This window comes from Struthio camelus, chromosome 21 (genome assembly GCF_040807025.1).
Source record: "Struthio camelus isolate bStrCam1 chromosome 21, bStrCam1.hap1, whole genome shotgun sequence".
In the NCBI taxonomy this organism is placed as follows: domain Eukaryota; kingdom Metazoa; phylum Chordata; class Aves; order Struthioniformes; family Struthionidae; genus Struthio; species Struthio camelus.
Genome location: NC_090962.1, coordinates 4,637,602 through 4,656,271, shown reverse-complemented (window position 1 = coordinate 4,656,271; position 18,670 = coordinate 4,637,602). Strand labels below are relative to the sequence as shown.

The window sequence follows — 18,670 nt, the reverse complement described above, 5'->3', positions numbered from 1 at the left end:
GCAGCAATAACACATGTCAGTGCCTTCGTTATTAATGTCTGGAGTTGTTTCACCTTCTCACTCCTTCACCTCTTGCCCTGGGACCTAGGATGCAGAGGGATTGGCAGAGGCTGGAGGAGGCCTTGCAGAACTCAGCTAGCTCATCCCTCTCTGCAGCCTTCTCTAGGTCAGACGTGGCACCGGTTCAGTATCGAATAACAGCACACAGCATTTTAGGAATAGTGAGAGAAGAAGGTCACGAGGGACATGGACGTGGAATAGCAAGGAAGCAAAATGCACTGACTCAGACTAGCTCTGGATGGGCCACCACGGCTTACGCTGCTGCTCTTGTGAAAAATACTGTAAGGAATGTAATGCATCACAGCGGGCCGGGACTTTATTTTGTGTCTCATACGGAGAAGGTGGAAATTTGGTATAATTCTTGAATTGTCCCCCCCCCTCCCCCTGATATCAACCACAAGATCAGAATCTAATTGTTAGCAAAATACTTTGTACTTGCTTTATCTTCTCCGGGTTTGGGGGGGGTGGGGTGGCAAAAATCTCTAGGCATGTAAACAGCCTTAATGAGCAAACTATAAACTAAGCTCTGCTTGCTTTCAGAAGCTGAGGTTAAATATAGCTTCTAAATGCTGCTAATTGATTTTAGATGTCTGGGGAAAGCTTTTGCCTTCGCACTATCCCACCCACGCTGCGCAGGAATGCCTCACCTGCCCCTGTCGCTCCCTAAGGCCCGGGGACCCCGGGGTCAGCGCCTCTGCACCCACTATTTGTCAGCTGCTTTAACACCCAAACGCTGTCAAAAAACCATGGGCTGCTGAGAGACCCCCCCCCCCGGCGCCTTAGGCCTTCGTTAAACCAACGTGTATTCTCATGCCTTCTCCCCATCTGCTGCGGTCTATTTTCACGTTCTGGCCTTGAAATCTTTCTCGTCTTTGAAAACAAGCCTGTTTACAAATATTTGCTTCAGAAAAGTTCTGCTCTTCAAGCAGGCCGGGAAGAAAGACTGCTCATCTCTGCCCGGGCATCATAATACGCCCAGCCGCGTGCGCTCCTGCAAGCAGCCAGCAAGGCCGGGTTGGCCCACGAAGGGGGTGGCTAGCGCCGGAGTTGCGTCTGCTGACAAATCGGGAAATAAAAATGCGTGCAAAGGCAGAGGCGAGTTGTTTGCTAGCTGCTGCAGTAAGGGCTGTGCTGCGGCTGTACTTTTTTACTGTGCAAAAAAAGAAAGTATGAACGACGGGGTACTGACTAGCCGAAGGTTACCGTAGGATGGATTTCTATGTACTTTTCTGTGCGAGCCGCTTTTGTGAACTCCTAAGTAGGCTGGATTACCAGAAGGAGGTAAAATGGCCTTTTCTAGCTGAAACGCTCACGGAGGTGCCAGGAGTCTTGTCACTTCTCTCCCAGTTAGCGTGCTCAGCCCAGTGGGGCGGCCCAAGCTTGCGGAGGTGCGTGGTGCTCTCGCTGGTGGAGGACGCCGGTGGGACGGGACTTGCTAAAAACTACACTGCCAAGGCTTGAAAAAATTATACTAAGGACTAGCACCCTATCACGGACGGGCACTTTCTTGTGGTTGTGCAGTATAAGATGCCTCAAAGAAAGAGGTTGATTTTTTTAAAAGAGCAATACTCAGCAGTTCTGGCAAATCAGACTTCCTTAAAGCCCTGCTTATTTTTGCAAAGCCTGGTTGTGACTGATAAACATCCACATCTCATGGGTATGCGTTATAGAGACTAAACTTCGTGGCTGTTGCCTTGAACTTGATGAATTTGAAACCGATTAGTGAATGTGAAAGGAGGTTTTTGGGTTTTTTTTTAGGGGAACCACCCCCCAGGTAGTATAACCAAGATCTGTGGGGTTTCTTAATTGCTTAATATGCAGCTTTGCCTAAAGATGCAATGCACTTATATTGCAATTCTACTCTTGCCACTGAAATTATAAAAAAAAAACTTGCTATGCAGTCCCCACTCTGTTTGGCAGAAAAAGGAAATAGGAACAATTGGATTATTTTCAATAAATGCACACAGATGTAGGAAACATCGTTCTGCTTACATGGCCTGAAATAGGAACAGAAGGGGTCCATAGAAATGCAGATGCTCATGTATCTTGCTAACTTCTGGACAATCAGTTATACAATGGACAAGCTTTCAGTGCTTTTAATGCGTGTGCGTGCGCGCGCTCAGGCTTGTGCGCTGCGTAAGAGCCGTTCCCCGGCGATGCAGGAGTGATTTATCTCTGTGTAATACGATGGGCTCTTCAATTGCAATGACCAAACCCTTCTTTAACAGCAGTTCTGGGTGACCTTATAGTAAGCGCCTCCACTTTCTCTAGAGGAACGCTTCGGTTGGATACAGGAATTTTTTTTAATCCGCGTGCAAACCTCTGCCCCCTTCCTCGGAAAGGACTGACTTCGCCGTGCGTGGCAGCCTTTGCTCCCCGCTCTGCTTTGCTTTATAAGCCAAGAGCAAGAGCAACCTTTTAGACCGGAGCGTTGTTTCGTTTGCTTTTTTCCTCCTGGCGTTGGTTGCAGAAAGATCACCTGAGTTGGCTTTGGAGAGTTGGGTTTTATTGCATAACGATGGCTACGCGGGTTAAACGTCATGGAAGAGGCAGAAATTTGGCGCCACCGGCCTCGCTGTGGCAGCGGCCGCGTGCCAGCCCGCCGCCGAGGGGCAAAGCTCGGCCTAAGCGTCTCCGCGGGGGTGGCCCTGGCCTCGGAGAGCGCGCCGAGTCTCTGGAGGAACTTCATGTCCATTAATCACGTTAGCGGCCCGAGTGCGCAACCAGCCTTGCTGGTGGCCTGCCGACCTGCTCAAGAGCAGGCGTTTGCTATCTCTCGGGTAGGGTGCGGAGGGCACCGGGCAGCGAGGGAACAAGCCCAGGGACGTGGTGCCGCCCTGGGGAGGGACGGAGTTACGCACAGGCGGCAGGCAGGCTTTCATCGCCTCTTCCAAGCCTTCTTCAGCCGGACGAGGAGGAGGAGGGGGGGGGGCACAACTGGCGGTGGGGGGCGGAAGAGAACCGCAGCGGCGTGATTTTGCTGCATGCCGGTGATTGCATAACGAAAGCTCCTGGGAACCTCCTGATTCAAACGGATACCTCCTCTCGGGTCTGAGAGTGAAGGGTTTCTTTTTTTTTTCCCCCGTCCTTGATTGATTGCCCACGCTTAGGTGCGCAGGAATTACTGGGCTGGATCAGCACCCGGCTCTAAGCAGCCCTCACGCCTGTCTCTCACCTTGGCCAAAATCTGATAAACACCTAAAAAGGACAATTCCTTCAGAAGTGCAAAAATCTGCTTTATTCCCTCTCCCCCCCCCCCACTACCATATTCTCATAGGAGCTGCAACCTAATTGCTAATAGAATTAAACCTTGAAACACGAAATTGCATTTACCTTCTAAAAAAATGGATCCGTTGAGTTAATTGGCGGCTCTGCAAATGTCAAGTCACTCTCTGAGCTGAAACACGGCTGGTCCCTCCGCAGCCCAACCCAGCTAGCACAGCTGCCAGGAAAAACCCTAGGATTTGAGGGGGGGGGGGAGCTGTTCAGGAGAACGGATATGCCCCTTTGCCTATGGGGCTCCCACTGACTCAGGGACGGAGGAAGCCTGGCCGAGATGGGTGGCACCTCTAGACTTGGCTGTGGCACGCATGCATGTCATTTGGGGGGCTTTTTCCTCTCCGAGCTTACCTGATGCCTCCCCCCCGGCCCCCCCCAGCTTCCTGCACTTGCAGCGCACAGAGCTTTCCCTTCCACGCCGTGCCTCCGCTCTTGATGCTCTTTCTCCAGGCCGCGGCCCCTTAATTGGCGACGCTTGGAAGGGGCGAACGCTGTGCGTGTGAGGCTGCAACCGCTTCCATTTGGCCACGATTCAAGCGCTGGGGGAGAATCAGAATGGGTGGCAAAACTGTCTTTGCCCTCAGTCCCCTTGCTTACTGCAGAAAGAGAGAGGGGGGAAAGGAGGAGGAGGAGGGGAAAAAAAAAAAAAAAGCCACAACCCTGAGTTATTCTCTTTTATGAGGTAGGCATTGTGAGAGCGGGCAATTGAATTTACAACAGCATTGAGTATCAGAGTCTATCTGGCCCTGTCAATGCCAGTGGAAAGAGGGGGGAAAAAAAAAAAAAAGGCACACATTAACCCTCAGCTCCGAGTTCCCAGGCATTTCAATAGGGTTCCCAACTTCCCAAAGAGCCCGCTGCATACTCGATGAGACCCTTTATACCTCCTAATTACCCTCCTCACAATAGGGACAGACTTTCTTGCCTCTTTTCTAGGCAGCATAGTAACTTTTGCACATACCACCCCACCCCCAAAAAAAGAAAAAAAAAAAAAAGGGGTAAAGAGTGAAATCTCAACAGGGGGGAAAATATTATTTCCAATAACTTTCCCCTGAACAGGTATCAAGAATAGCTTTTTTTTTTTTAAATCTCAGATTCAAGGAGCACGTATTTAAGACTTGCCCTTTCCTTTCGAGCAGGAGGCCTGTATTTACAGAGGTCCCAGATGTTTTGCACAGCTCCCCCCACCTTTCACTCCCCCCCCGCAGGGATCCCTTCCAACAGCCTTAGTTAAGGTCACGAAGATCGCTCCCCGCCGGTTCGTGGGGCTGGCACGCACAGGATCAGCTCGTCCCTGCCCACTCCGCCCCCACCTAAATGAAAGGAGAAAAATAGACCTCTATTTCAAAGAATTTATTTAAACACCTGCAACTTTCAGGGTGGGAGGGAGTTTGAGCACAGGCACGCACACACACACAGACACAAGTGGGATACAAACAACTTTGGCATTATACTTTGAATATTTGTTACAAAACTATTTTTCATTTTTTTTTTTTTTTAAAAAAGTATCTCAAATAAAGGCATTTTAAAGGAGTAAAAATACAAATCGAGATCCCAACCTCTGAAAATAATAAATAGATTGTTCATCATGAGGTCTTCTTCCTTTCCCGTTTAAATCTGCTTTAAAAAAAAAAAGAGAGTAACAGGGCTCCATACAACGGAGCCAACAGAGTTTTTTCGGGGGCAGTTGCTTCTGGCAAGTCACCAAGGCCTCCAGACGGACTCGCTGCGCTCTCCGACGGGACTTCCCGCTTGGGACGCCGGAACGATGCTGCCCCCAAATGACGTCAACCCCTGCACGGGGGACGCGGCCGGGGTGGCCGCCGCCGAGCCGCCCGCCGCGTTGCCGTACAGGGGAATAACCGGTCCGGAGCTCGGAGGAAAAGCCGGGTTAGGGATGAGGAAAGCGAACTGGCCGTCGGTAGCGGGGACGAGCTGGAAGCCTCCGTAGACCTTGGGGGACAGCGCTTCGGCAGGGTTCAGTTTGCAGGGCACGGGCATCGCTGCGGCGGCGGCGGGCGGCAGCTGAACGTGCAGAGGCTGTGCCAGATGTGCGGGCTGGCCGGCCGGCGGCGGCGGCGGGTAATTCATGGCCACGATCTGGCCCAGGCAAGCGGAGAGGTGACTGAGCAGACGGGTGCGCACGTCGGCGTTCACCCCTTCGCAGGTGGACAGGAACCGCGTCACCTCGTTCATGCACTCGTTGAATCCGGCCCGGTACTTGCCGAGGACGGTGGGGTCAGCGCTGAGCGCGGCTGGAAGGCAAGGAGGGTCGGGGTGAGCGGCGGGCCCGGAGCCCCCCACCCCACGCCGGGGGGGCCCTCGGGGGTCCCCGCTCACCTGTCATCTGCGCCCGCTGCAGGTTCCGCAGGTGCTTCACCGTCATCTCCAGGATGTCGGCCTTCTCCAGCTTGGAGTGCCGCGAGCTCTGCGCGGGGAGCCGCCGCGTTAGTGCTGCTGCCGGGCCGTGCGGCCGGCACCCACCGCCTGGGCCCCCCCTCACCGTGCACCCGGCACCCACCGCCTGGGCCCCCCCAGCCCAGTGCATCCACCACCCACCCAAGGCACCCACCACCCAGGCTGCCCTAGCCATGCACCTGGCACCTCCCACCAGTTCAGTGCACCCAGCACCCACCACCACCATGCACCCCATATCCCTGCACCAGTGTACCCCACTGGGCAACCAGCACCCACCACCAGGCCCCCCCCAACCATGCACTCGGGAGCCCCTCCCCACCCGGGTGCACCCCCCTGCCGTGCACCACACCGTGCACCCACGATCCACCACCCCGGTGCAACGCACCATGCACCCCTCTGCCGTGCACCCAGGATCCACCACCCCGGTGCACCGCACCGTGCACCCGAGACCCCCTCGCTGCCCCGGTGCGCTCCCCTGCCGTGCACCCCACCATGCACCCGGGACCCCCTCCCCACCCCGGTGCGCCCCACCATGCACCCGGGCCCCCCCGCCCCCACTTACATCCTTCTTCAGCGCGTCCAGGATGAGCGTCTTGAGCTGCCCCAGGCTCTCGTTGATCCTCGCCCGGCGCCGCTTCTCCATGATGGGCTTGGAGGACTGCGGGAAGAGCGCAGGCGGTGACTGCCCTGCCCGGCCCGGCCCGCTGCCCCCGGCCCGCTGCCCCCGGCCCCGGCACCGACCTCAGCACGGCCGCGGGCTCGCCGCCATCCAGCGCCGCCGCCACCGCCGCCGCCGCTCCGCCCCGGCCGGCACCCGCCATTTACCTTGCGGTGCTCGCTGGCGCTCCGCGGCTTGTCCGGCGTGTGGCTGGCGCTGGCCGGCGCCCCCGCGATGGGCGAGGCGGTCGGCTTCTCCATGCCCGTGTCGGCGGGCATCGCTCGCTCGCTCGCCCGGCTGCAGGCGCTGCAGGGGCGGCGCGGGGCGAGGCGGGCGGCGGCGGCGCGTGCGGCGGGTGCTGGGGCGCGCGCCGCGGCGGCAGTGCCGGCGGCCGGCGCCCCCCCGCCCTTTATACCCGGCGGCGGCTCCCCATTCGTGTGAAACCGCCGCCGCATTCTTTCCCACACTCCCGCCCAGCCAATGGGCGCCCGCCCCGGCGCCGGCCGCCGCGCGGCCCGCCCTCCCATTGGCCCGCGCCCCCGCCGCCTGTCCGTCACGCGCGCCGGCCTCCCCGCGGCGGGGCGCGCGGCCACGTGGGCGGCGGGCGGCTTCCCCCCCCCCCCCTCCACCCTTTCCCCCGGCGCCGTGCCGCGCCGCGGCGGAGCTGCCCGCGCAACCCTCCGCCAGCAGCCGCGCGGGGCGGGGGACGCGGACACCTCCTCCCCGGCGCCGTGCACCGCCGCCCCAAGCGGCTGCGGGCGGCCCTGGCGGAAAGCAGGGGAAGCGCTCAGCAGCCGCCGCCGCCCCACCCCGACCAGCGCGACACGCGTGTGCGACGCGGGCAGGGGCGCAGCGCCCCGACCCCGGCCCCCCCGCCCCCCGCCGCGCCCGCAGCCCGCGCGGCGCCCGCCGCCACCTCCCCCCGCCCTCCGCCAGCTGCTGCCAGCTGCGGCGGCAGCTGGCGCGGCACGCGAGGCCGCGGCCGGCCGGCCGCCCGCCAGCCAGCCAATGGGCGGGGGGCGGGGGGGGGCTGCCGGCGGCGCCGCCGCCCATTGGCTGCCGGCCGCCCCCGCTGTCAATCAAGCGGGCCGCGCGCCCTGCTCGTGCCTCCAGCGCCGGGGCGCGCGCGCTCCCCCGCCTTCCCCGCCCGCCGCCCCGCGCGCGCGCGCCGCCGCCGCCGCCGCCGCCCCGGGAGCACGTGCCAGAGCGCTGGCGGCTTCCTGCGCCGCGCGGCCGCGGGCGCGCACCGCCCGCCGGGCCGCCATGGGAAAACCCCGCCCCCGCCGCCGCGGTGGCCCGCGGCGAACAGTGCCTCTCTTGTCCCGCCGCTGCGGAGCGGAGCCCCAGCCGCAGCGCATCGCCCCCCCCCCTTCCTTCCTTGCACTTTTTTTTTTTTGGTCTTTCTCCCTGTCTTGGGAAATTCCTCCTCCTCCTCCTCCTCCTCCTCCTCCTCGCGCGCAGCACCGAGGCGGGAGCAACTAACGAGGAGCGCCCGGGCGGCTGGAGGCGCGCGTAGGGTGCAGAGGGGGCAGAGGCGCTGCAGAGCAGCCAGGGTGAGGCGGCAAGCGTGCACGGGGGTCGCGGCGGGGGGGGCAGCAACTCGCGGGTTTGGCCGGCTACCTGGGCACTGACGCCTTGCACAGCTCCCCCAAGGAGCCAGAAGGCGAAAGCAGAAGGAAAGCAAAAGCCAGAGGAGCGCGCCTCCAGCACCCTTTCCCACCTCGCACCCGCGGCGCGGCTGCCGGGCAAGGGTTTGTGGCTCTCCCCAAACTGCCTCGGTTTGTCTGCTCCGTTTGAGACGCCCTCCTTGTTTCATTCCCCCGCCCCCCCCCCAGAAGACTTTTCCTGCCCCAGCTGTTTTAACCCGTGGCCTGTCTCTGGTGTTAAAGCACAAGTGAAGTGAGTTTGGCGGCCTCAGCCCGGCCCCGGAGGAAACGCGTGGCAGCTGCCGGACCGCCTGCACGAAGGCAGCGTCGGCCTGGGAAGGGGGCCGCGTCGCGCGCCTGAGCCGCGGCCTGGCCCCCCGACCCACCGGGCAGGGGTGAAGAGAAGGAGGAACGCGCCTACGGCTCTGCCGCCGTCCGCCGCGGCTCGCGTCCCCTCACTCCCTTTCCCTGCCCGCGTCCCATCCTGCCCAGACCCGGCACAGGCTGCCCCTCGCCCCCGGAGCTCAGAGCTCCCCTCTGGCCCGGCTGCCCCTCCGGGGCCCGGACCTCCCAGCTCAAAGACTGCAGTGCTGGGCATCCCGCGGTGCTGGGCATCCTGCAGCGCTGGGCATCCCGCGGTGCTGGGCATCCCGCAGTGCTGGGCATCCCGCGGTGCTGGGCATCCTGCAGCGCTGGGCATCCCGCAGTGCTGGGCATCCCGTGGTGCTGGGCATCCCGCGGTGCTGGGCATCCCGCAGCACTGGGCATCCTGCAGTGCTGGGCATGCTGCAGTGCTGGGCATCCCGCAGCGCTGGGCATGCTGCAGCACTGGGCATCCCGCGGTGCTGGGCATCCTGCAGCGCTGGGCATGCTGCAGCGCTGGGCATCCCGTGGTGCTGGGCATCCTGCAGTGCTGGGCATGCTGCAGCGCTGGGCATCCTGCAGCGCTGGGCATCCCGTGGTGCTGGGCATGCTGCAGCACTGGGCATCCCGTGGTGCTGGGCATCCCGTGGTGCTGGGCATCCCGCAGTGCTGGGCATGCTGCAGCGCTGGGCATCCTGCAGCGCTGGGCATCCCGTGGTGCTGGGCATGCTGCAGCACTGGGCATCCCGCAGCACTGGGCATCCCGTGGTGCTGGGCATCCCGCAGTGCTGGGCATGCTGCAGCGCTGGGCATCCCGTGGTGCTGGGCATCCTGCAGCGCTGGGCATCCCGCAGCACTGGGCATCCCGTGGTGCTGGGCATCCCGCAGTGCTGGGCATGCTGCAGCGCTGGGCATCCCGTGGTGCTGGGCATCCTGCAGCGCTGGGCATCCCGCGGTGCTGGGCATCCCGTGGTGCTGGGCATCCTGCAGCACCAGGCATCCCGTGGCACCAGGCGCCCTGCTCCTGCCCCAGCCGGGCTGGGAATTCCCTGTGGGAATGGCCTTGGGCCAAGGGATTTCCCATTTGTCCCCTGGCGCCGGCAGCGACGCCAGCAAGGGGAACAGTGCTGTCAGTCACCCGGGGACTGCATTAAAAAGTCACTCGGAAACCTTTTTCTGAGCAGAGCTGGAGAGGCGAGGAAGCGTGGCGAGCTCCAGCGCCGGGCGCCGACCAGCCCCCCAGCCTCCTCTGCGGACACAGGGCTTGCAGCCAGCACGTGGCACAGCGATGCGTGCACAAACCCAGCACTTGCAACGGGGCCGTGCATAAACCCAGCGCTTGCAACGGGGCCGTGCATAAACCCAGCACCTTCACCCTGCCGGCGGGCCATGATACGTTTGTTCATGCGCGCCGGGTGCTTTAAGGGGGTTAAGAGGGGCGCTGGAGGGATCCAGAAGGTCACATGGAAGGAGGAAAGGAAGAAAAACTCTTGGAAACATTTTGGATCTCATTGATGAATCAGATTCCAGGCCTTTCACTTTAGGCGCAGTTTTAGGGGGTTTGCCATATACAGACTACCTAACGCACGCACGTAAGACGGACTGTAAAACATGACATCCCCTTCCCGCAAACGTCGAGCGATCTAAGGGAATATATTTGTCAAGGGGTCTAAGGGAATATATTTGTTGCAGGACCCTTTTTGTCCGTCATGCTAAAGCACGCGTGACCATAGAAATAGCAGTTCGTGGCTGAATGACAGACGATTCCTGGTGTGTGGGAGGCCAGTTGGTTTCCCGCATTTGTGCCTCCGGTGCTACCTTTCGAAACGCCCCCAAGTTCTAGCATATTCCTTTGCAGAAAGTGCATCGAGGTGCCCGTTGTCTTACTGAAGGAAAAATAGATATAGGGCTCCGTAAATCTGATCGGGAGAGTTCAGGGATCTGTTTTCTTACGAGACCGGTGGCGTGCAGAACAGCAGCCCTTTGTGCAGCCTCCCTTGCTCACCTAAGAAGACGGTGAGGAAATGACTGCTAACAAAGACAGTGCCCCTCCTTTGACGGTTCATGCCAAATGCATCAATTATGTAATTACAGCGAAAAATTCACATCAAATGAGCAAGTTTTTCAACAGAAACTACCTCAACTGCTGCAATTCCCGCTCCGGGAGCAGCGATTGTTGGCCGTGCTCCTCTGCAGAGGGAATTCTGCCCCATGGAAGAGACTAAGAGGATTTTTGTCGTTCTAAAACTCTGACATAACGCACAGCCTCTCTCCTCAAATTTCACATGCGTTCAGGTTTCAAAGCTCTGTTGAGTTTGGGGACAGGCTCTCATTTCCTTAAGTAACGTCAGATTAAGCCAGAATTCGGTCCTACCCCAGGAGGGGTGCGCTGAAGATGTTTTGCTGCTTGGCACCAAATCTCGCTTTGCACTTCGGCGAACGCTTCGATAGCGTTGGCGGCTGCAAATCTGAGCCAAAGGTTGGTTTGCAAAACCCTCCCAAGAAGGGAGAGCTTAACCGCGTCTTGGAACTGTCTTCTTATAACGACTGCTCGGGGGCAGTAACGCAAACAGCAATACTGACGTTATAAAATCACTGCACGTTGACTGAATTGCTCCATTAATTAGACTCCGGGGTGAATCATAAGCCTGTTCCCTAGCGCCTGCCCTGTCGCCCTTGAGTTCACAGGGCAACCTGCAGTAGGTGACCGAGCCAGCGGCGCTGGGAATGAAAGAGGTATTTCCCGGCAGACCCCGTTCTGCAATATTTTGCATCCCCGCTCCGTGGGAATTTAGCCGGCAGGAGGGGACCCAAGCGCGCTGCCTCCCCGCTGCCGCCTCCTCTGGGTCGGGCTCCGCGCGCTGGCAGCGAGCGTGCTGGAAAGCGCGCCCCCGTCCCCAGCCGTGGGTCTGGGAGCGCGGATACCGCCCCGAGCAAAGGTCGGGGCTGGCGGGTCGGGCTGCGTGCTACCCGCTGCGCTGGGGCGCCGTGGGGCCGTGCTGCCGTCGGAGCAGAGCGGGGCTCAGCAGAGCGCGCGGGGGCTCTTCCTCGTAAGGGCTTCGCTCCCCGCGAGCCGCTTTTCTCCGTCGCAGGTCGTGCCCGTCTCGTTTACGCACCGTTTTGTCTTCAACGCGTTTCATGAGCGAGGTCCACAAGGAGATGCCAAAGACATGAAAAGCACCATTGGTGCCTTACAGGGCAACTGGAAATAATGCGATTATTCCCATGCGTTTAATAGTATTCCAGCTTGGTACAATTTTGTTTCTACAGTTTGTGTCACAAATAACCTGTCCCGGATACCCACTGGCAAAGTGAAAGCCTTTAAACTGCCAATAGATGGAGAACTGGGATTTTCCTTCTTGAGGCTTATGTGAAAATCCCTGTGATTCCTTTCTAGGCATGTCCTATATATTTAATCTCGAGCCCGTAAAAAACTGTCATGTCCACACATGCTGTGTTGTTTTAAAAAAACAGCTTAAAGGCTCTTTCCCTCCTGAAAACCGACAACATGAGACAGGTTATTAATCCTAATATTTGTGTTTGATTAGACGAGAGAGAACAGAAGAGAACAAACTGCTGGTGAAGGTCTCCGCTTGCCCCAGCCCAGCCCGGATATGCACTGGATCCTCAACTCCCTTTGATCACTAAACCCAATTTTATTACAGCGAAGCTGCTAAAATTTTGAAGGGGAACTCAAAAGCTTGCAGCTGGGGTGAAAAAGCTCATAAAAGGCTCGGGATCCCAGGGGGCTGAATGCAGGTTTTTGTCTCCTTCCCAAGTCCTGCCTGTTTGTGCCGCTGGTCGGGCCTTGTTCCCGAGGAATTGTTTGCTCTGGGCATTGTCGGGGCAGACAGCTGTGGCTGCGGTCAGCCCCTCCAGCTCCTGTTTGCCCGGGGAGCGGGCTATAATCCCGCCTGGGTTTCCCTCTGCTTTATCCCGTGCAATCACCCCCCTGCCGCACGTCACTTGGCGTAGCGTGCCAAAGGGCATGCCGAAGGAGAAATTAAGACGTTAAGGTCTGGCAGGTCGCGAGGAGGTTCTTCAGCAGACTAGGACGTGTCACGGATGGCGGCGCGGCCTTCTGCCCCGCGCGGCCTTTTCGAACCTAGCACGGCCTCCTTCGTGCCTCTGGAGCGTAACGTGCCCGTCGGCTGAAAGCAGTCACCGGCGTCCTGCGGCTCCCGGGGCGGCCCAGGAGTCGGCTTTTCGGTAGCGTTGCGGCTTGGGGCGTGCCAGATGCTTTCCCGTCCTCAATCCGTGCGTTTGGGTCCCTCGGGCCCGGCGTCTGCGCGCGGTTTTCGGCGCTCGCGCGGGCACCTTCCCGGCCCCCCGACAGGTACCGGCCGCTTGGGCTGCCCCGTCCCGCTGGACGCAGTCACGCAGTTAGCGGTAAACCGAAGGCGCTCTTTTGCTCCGAGGAAGCGGGGGGACTTTTTTGGCTGCACGCTAAGATGTTTCTAAGCAAATCACCGTCTGTGCTAATAAACCCTTATGCATTGCGCCGGCTGCTGTTAAGGACATCCTTTTCAGGGATGCGAAACTAGCTGTGAGAAGGCAACGATGGTAACACGGTAGGAGTTTTGCAGCCTTAGAAATGGAGATTTTCTGGAGCTCTTTTGCTACGAAGCAAATGGGTTTTAATTTCTTTTCTCACCTCCCTTCCTCCTTCCCCGCCCTGATAAATTTTAGCGAAAGAAAACTGCAGCGGCAAACACAAAAAACCTTTTTCTGAAGACGGAGCCCTGGCTTTGTCTCCGAGCGCTGCGCGCCGCCGTTGCGTTGCAGCGGCAGAATAGACCAGCTGATTGAAACAGATGTTCCCGTCTTCAGCAAGCGCCAACGCTTTGCCCAAACACATATTTGCTGACTTACTCTGAACGGGAAAACGTCTTCAAAAGGCGGCGGAGATAAAAAGGAAGGGAATGAAACCGCGTTGTGTCCAGATTTAACACAGCCCAGTGCTCCATTCTCTAAAACCAGCCCCGGCTGAAGAGGTCCCTTTCACTGGATCCTGTTCATTTGTTGATGGATAATAGGGGCTGAGTTGCGGCAATGCATGTGCAGAAAGCAGAAAATAGAGTCAATTACATCTGTATTAAGTGGCCTGGGTGGGGGGAATAAATCTCCTTACATGCCTTACCACTGATACTGTTCTTAATTATACGGGCTGCCTACGTTAAACCCAAGCACGGCTCTAGCTGCTCAAAGTAGAAGGCCTGGGGCATCTCCTGAGAAGGCCAGGGCAGCGCTGTGACTTTCCGAGAGGGGTTTTAGCTAGGCTTTTCCTTTGCCCCCAATAACCATCTCTAAAACGGGATGAGGCGGGCATGCTGCCGCTTCCTTTTTGTCCCCCCCCCAGCCCCGCGGAGCCTGGCCCTGCACAGCCCCTTTCCTGCCAGGGTGGTGGCGGTGGCAGCGCGCGCCTGGCCGGGTGCTGAGCCCGCTCGCCTGCTCCGTCCTGGCCGCGGCTGCTCCGCCAGGAGCCGTGCCCGTGGCCGCGCGAGCCGGGAGGAGGAGGACGCTCGCCCGCTGCAGCCCGCTGCTGAGCGAGGAAAGCGGCTGGCACGGCTGGGGCAAGAAGGGAGCGGAGCAGCCAGCTGCCTGACGCCTTCCGGCTCTATCAGGCAGAGTCGAAAGCGTTGCTTTCCTCCTGCTCCGCTCCTCGGCTGCCCGACTCGGGGGGCTTTGCAAGAGCACGGATTTCGGCAGGTGCAGGGGCAAACGATACCCGCGCCTTCCTAAGGAACCTAGCAGCACAGGCGACTCGTATTGGGGTGGGGTTTTTCCCCCCCCCCTCCAGGTTTGAGGCAGAGGAGGCAAACTTCAGAAGACTATGTCATCCAAACAACCCGTGCAAATATCTGTGGTATTTCGCAGCCCCTTTCATTTTGGTTTCCCTTAATCTTATTAAGTGTCTGTTCCCATACCTGGAAAAAGAAAGCCATCAATTATATTTGCTTTGCCTTTGAAAAGATGTGTCATTTTGCCATCTGTAGGCAAGCATGCTCTGCAACAATAGGTTTTGTTTGACTCCACTAGTAAAAAGGTCCCTAGTTTTTTTCCTGGCCCCGTCCGCAGCTTGCTTTCCCCCCCGCCCTCATTCTTTTCAGCGGGCCTGTTGATGAGCTTGGCCTAATCAGATTAACTCAACCCAGACACAGCAGTGGCAGTTTATTCTCTTTTAAAAGGACTCCACGGTTTCCTACAAACTTTTTGTAAACTCTTCATCTCCGGCTAAACTCTTTTGTAAGCTGTATCCAATGGACTCTTTGAGAGACCCACACTCCCAGTCAATGAAGACCTGTTAGAATGGGTCACTAATCCAAAAGAGTGCAGAAATGCCTTTAAAGCCGTGCACTGAGGCATTGGGAGCCCTGACTAGCACCCGCCGAAAGGGCGAATTGAATTCCCCAAGAGCTGGAACATTTAATTTCGTTCCTAAAATAAATATTTTGAAAAAGTCCCTCTTGTTTACAACGCTAATGAGATAACCTGCTTTCCCGCGAAGCTCCCTGGGTGCTGGGGCCACGCTTTGGTGTCTGCTCGACGGCCAGCCCACCCTTCCCCTCGAACAAGCCCGCAAGGAACTCCAAAGAAGACGGGACGAAGCAACGTTTTCTACGGTGCTGGTTGTTCATGATGCCTTTTTGGGGGTTTTTTTTTTGGCAGTCACCAGGAAAAATTCTGTTTGGGACCTCAGAGCGCTGCTATTTCCGATGTGGAAAGCAAGCTCCTCTGTCTCCCAGAGGCCTTTTTAACTACGCTGCTGCAGATAAGACTCTTTCCTCCTCCTTTCGGATTTGGATTCCCTTCCGCTGAAATGACGAGCAAAGCTTCCTCCAGCGGCGGCGGGAGCGAGAGGAGCTGGGCGGCCTGGGTGTGCGCGTGCAGCGCCCAGCTACACGCACGTGCGCGCTCCTGCGCCTTCCCGAGCTGTGCGCGAGAGCTGCCCCCTCGTCTCCTCCAGAACCGCCGTTCGAGAGCGCGGGAGGCACGACCGATCCGCCGTACCTCATCTGAAGGTTTCTAATGCAACACAACCGGGGGGGAAGGAAAAAAAAAAAGCATTTCAGTGATCGTTTCTTTAACTGGAGGTGAAAGAAAGAACCAAGCTCAGGCCCCAACCCTTGCTCTTCCAGCCTCCCGTTTCCATACAGGCATGTGTTTGCCCACGTGCTTGCAAAAAACCGGTACAGGCACACATTTCAGCTACATCCCGCTAGCGCTCCTCTTACCAGCGTCATGCCGGATCTTTTCCTTCCAAGCAGATTTCCACTTCTGGAGGTTGCTGTGCGCTTGTGATTGGCAGCTCTGAACAACTTCATTGTGGAGAGGATTTCATGGCATTCGGTGGAAGTTTCCACTTCTTCAGTGCTGCGCGGAGAAGATTAACGCTGTGACTTCATCCCCCCGCCGTCGTCGCCGCGACCTAGAGCCATTTCATTTCTTTGATAAAACTCACCGTAGTTAAAAGTGGGCGAAGAAGCCGCCACGACGCACGCAGCGAGCAAAACCGTTCCCTGGACAACACCCTATTGGCTCCCAGGAGAAAGGCCGCAGTTTCTCATGGCATCAGCTTTATGTGGAAAAACGCATTGAATGGCAAAAAGTTGCCCTAAGTGGGTAGGAGAGACAGCAGGCCCAGTCTCGCAGTCCTCTCCCTCACTCCCTGCGTAACACTGAGGCGTTCCCGAGCTAAGTCGCGGTCGTGGGACACGTGTGCTCCCCTAAGTTTTGCTGGAGGAACGTTGTGTCTCCAGACCTTTTTCACTTAGGATTTTTTTCTTTCCGTAATTTGAACCTGAATGATCCAACCTTTTGCTCTAGTTTCCACCAGCTAGTCTTACGAAAGGGATTATCCCTGGATTAAAAAATCTGTTTGAAAATAAGGTGGGGAAAAAAAAAAATTCTCAGAGGAGCCATTCTCAAGCCTACGCTCAGTTTACCTGGTGGCTCTGAGGAACCGTGCGTAGGAGACGTGGGAGGAAGCAGAAGGGACACAACCACTCAGGGACAAGTAGCCAGGATCCTAATACAGGGTAATCTGGGGAACCCCAAGAAATCAGGGATCCTGCGTTCTCTGGGTAGTGATGCCTGACCTCTGAGCCCTGGAAAAAAGCTCTGATTTTCCCTCCTCCACCCACTAATCCAGTGAGAAGTGACCACTCCTCTGTCGATGAGATCGCCTTTGTCACCGTAGCTGATAACACTGTGTGTGGTTTTGCTCCTCGGTGGAAAGAAGGGCGCTGAGTTGCCCTGCGCAACAGAGGAAACATCTTTGCAACGTTTCAAACCGAGGGAAGCGGAGGAGCAGGACTGCAGTGCTGCATTCCTGGCCCTTCCAAGCCCATCTGAGGTTTGCCAATGGCCTGCGCGAGACCACGTTCAGGGTAGCGGGCAGCATCAGCAGACGCATTTAATTTGCAGCGCCGTGCGTGCAAAGGTGTGCTTGCACGTGCACCCACGCCGTGCGTGGGGTCAGAGCTGGGCACGCTGGGCAACGCAGACGAGGACATCCGAGGCGCTGCTGGTGGGGGCAGCGACGGCGCCGTGGTTGACCTAAAGCACCGGTCTCTGCCTGTTCTCTGCAGAGGAGAGCGGTTGTCCCTGCTTCTGCCCATCCCTTGCCCGTTCTGTAACTTCCCAGCTAACTCAGCCTGTCCTGAAGCGGCCGGGCAGGTTTCTCTGCCCTCTCCCTAGCAGGTCCCTGGCTGAACAGCTTCCTTAATGGTGGAAGGTGCTTCCCTAGTATATGCCTGGATGAAAGGACCTGCAGTGTCTGTCTGGCCTGTTTGCAGTACTTAACCTTTATCGCTCTACCTGAATGGTTTATGGCAACTGGAAGCCAGCGATGAAAGGGAAACTGCTCAAACTGCTCCGATTGCTAAGGTGCTTTGAATGACCCTCTTCACTTCCCAGGATGAATAACAAAACCAGCCCCATCCAGAGGATGCCGGGGACATTTGCCCAGGTCAAAGGGCCGCCGTGGGAGCTGGGGTTTGCCAGGACGTCCGGCGGTCCAGCCGGCCTCAGCTCTCCTGCGTGCACGCTGACCTCGGCACAGCCGTCGGGGCAAAAACACTTCTGGCTGCCGGGCGGAAGCGGCAAGTGCTCTCCACCCTTTCCGACAGCAAGTCTTCCTGGCCTGGTGGGCCTGCTGCACATGGGTAGAGGTACCTCCGCCGCGCTGCAAGCGTGTCAGAGAAGGACAAGATCTCATCTACCCTAAACGGGAACCTGGTGCGAGGCTCAGAGTCCCCGTCTCCCGTGGGGCTGCGGCACTGCCCTTTGCACGGGGCAGGGACGTGACCCCCCCGCCTCGGCCCGGGCGAGCCGGGGCCTGAAGCTCCTCGCAGGAGTCCCACCAACACATCGGTGGCATCCCTGGTCCTTTCTGCTCCGTCCCTGCTCGGCTCCGACTCGGCGCAGCAGGCCTGGGAGCAGCTCCGGGAGGCGGGCGGCAGCGCCCCGGCCCCGGGGTGCCACCCCTGCTGCCCCTTGGCAGGCCGGAGCCCGTTGGCTTCGCATGCCGAGTTTCACCCTGCGGTTCTGCGCCAGGCGCTGGAGTCCTGCAGTGCCCGTCCACAGCCCTCTTCTCACCCTCAACTACGTTAACTACAGGCAACCTTTGTTTAAAAAAAAAAGGGGGGGGGGTGGAAAGTGGGTGCCTGTCTGGCTTGGCAGAATCAGGTTTTGAGCCTACCTTAGTATTTGCTAATTGGGGTTTTAACAAGGACCGTCTTGTCACATGCAGGTGGCCAATGGCGATGTGTCTCTGACTGAAGAACGAGTCTTGACATAAGGAGAATCCGGGAGCTCGCTGGGAGCCAGCTCTCGCTGTCTGATCTTCTGCATGCCCGTCTGGCGCTCTGTGAATAATTAATGCATTAACGATACACCTCACTGCCGTGCATTAAATACAATGGCAGCTTGCAGCAGCTGAAACCTGCTGCCTTGCAAAAAATCTCGCAGGGCGTTTGGGTGCAGGCAGGTTGGTTGGCTGCTGTGGGACGGCGCGTGAAGAGCTGCCTCCGAGCGCGGGGCTGGTGGCTGGGCGCAGGGAACCCTGTTGGCTCGGGTTAAGGAGAAGAGCCCGAGGGGCGAATCAGCGACTTAAGTGTGCGTGTGGAGCGGGGAAGGGGAGAGGCGCCGAAACTTCGGCAGTGCTGCTTATCGGTCGGTGGCTTTTGGGGGGATTTTAACAAGATGGCAAATGCTTTTAAGGTAGTTTCCTGCGTTCTAAAAT

At 58.2% G+C, this 18,670-nt stretch overlaps 1 protein-coding gene and 1 long non-coding RNA gene across 3 annotated transcripts; one reads left to right on the top strand and one right to left on the bottom strand.

The window, feature by feature from the left end:
• Positions 1-4,677: 4,677 nt before the first annotated feature.
• Positions 4,678-6,795, bottom strand: HES4 (hes family bHLH transcription factor 4). Of its 2 annotated transcripts, none has more exons than XM_068915853.1 (4): positions 6,583-6,795; positions 6,320-6,415; positions 5,680-5,767; positions 4,678-5,594 (listed from the first exon to the last, which is right to left on the bottom strand). In XM_068915853.1, exons 1-4 carry the CDS (start codon positions 6,691-6,693, stop codon positions 5,041-5,043), a joined length of 849 nt encoding a protein of 282 aa, XP_068771954.1. In that variant the 5' UTR covers positions 6,694-6,795; the 3' UTR covers positions 4,678-5,040. The 2 variants fall into 2 exon arrangements, with proteins under 2 accessions (XP_068771954.1, XP_068771953.1); XM_068915852.1 differs by having other exon boundaries at positions 6,499-6,792.
• Positions 6,796-7,742: 947 nt separating this feature from the next.
• LOC138061840 (uncharacterized) lies at positions 7,743-18,366 on the top strand. The gene is made up of 4 exons (XR_011135823.1): positions 7,743-7,968; positions 9,609-11,160; positions 17,344-17,528; positions 18,179-18,366. It is a non-coding gene; the product is annotated as an uncharacterized lncRNA (long non-coding RNA).
• Positions 18,367-18,670: the final 304 nt, after the last annotated feature.

Bases quoted from the DNA above. Each gene is read 5' to 3' on its own strand.
- HES4 (XM_068915852.1), bottom strand. From the start codon at position 6,693: ATGCCCGCCGACACGGGCATGGAGAAGCCGACCGCCTCGCCCATCGCG. The intron at 6,416-6,498 runs GTCGGTGCCGGG...CTCTTCCCGCAG, and splicing joins GAGCCCGCGGCCGTGCTGAG to TCCTCCAAGCCCATCATGGA. The intron at 5,768-6,319 runs GTAAGTGGGGGC...CTCCCCGCGCAG, and splicing joins TGGACGCGCTGAAGAAGGAT to AGCTCGCGGCACTCCAAGCT.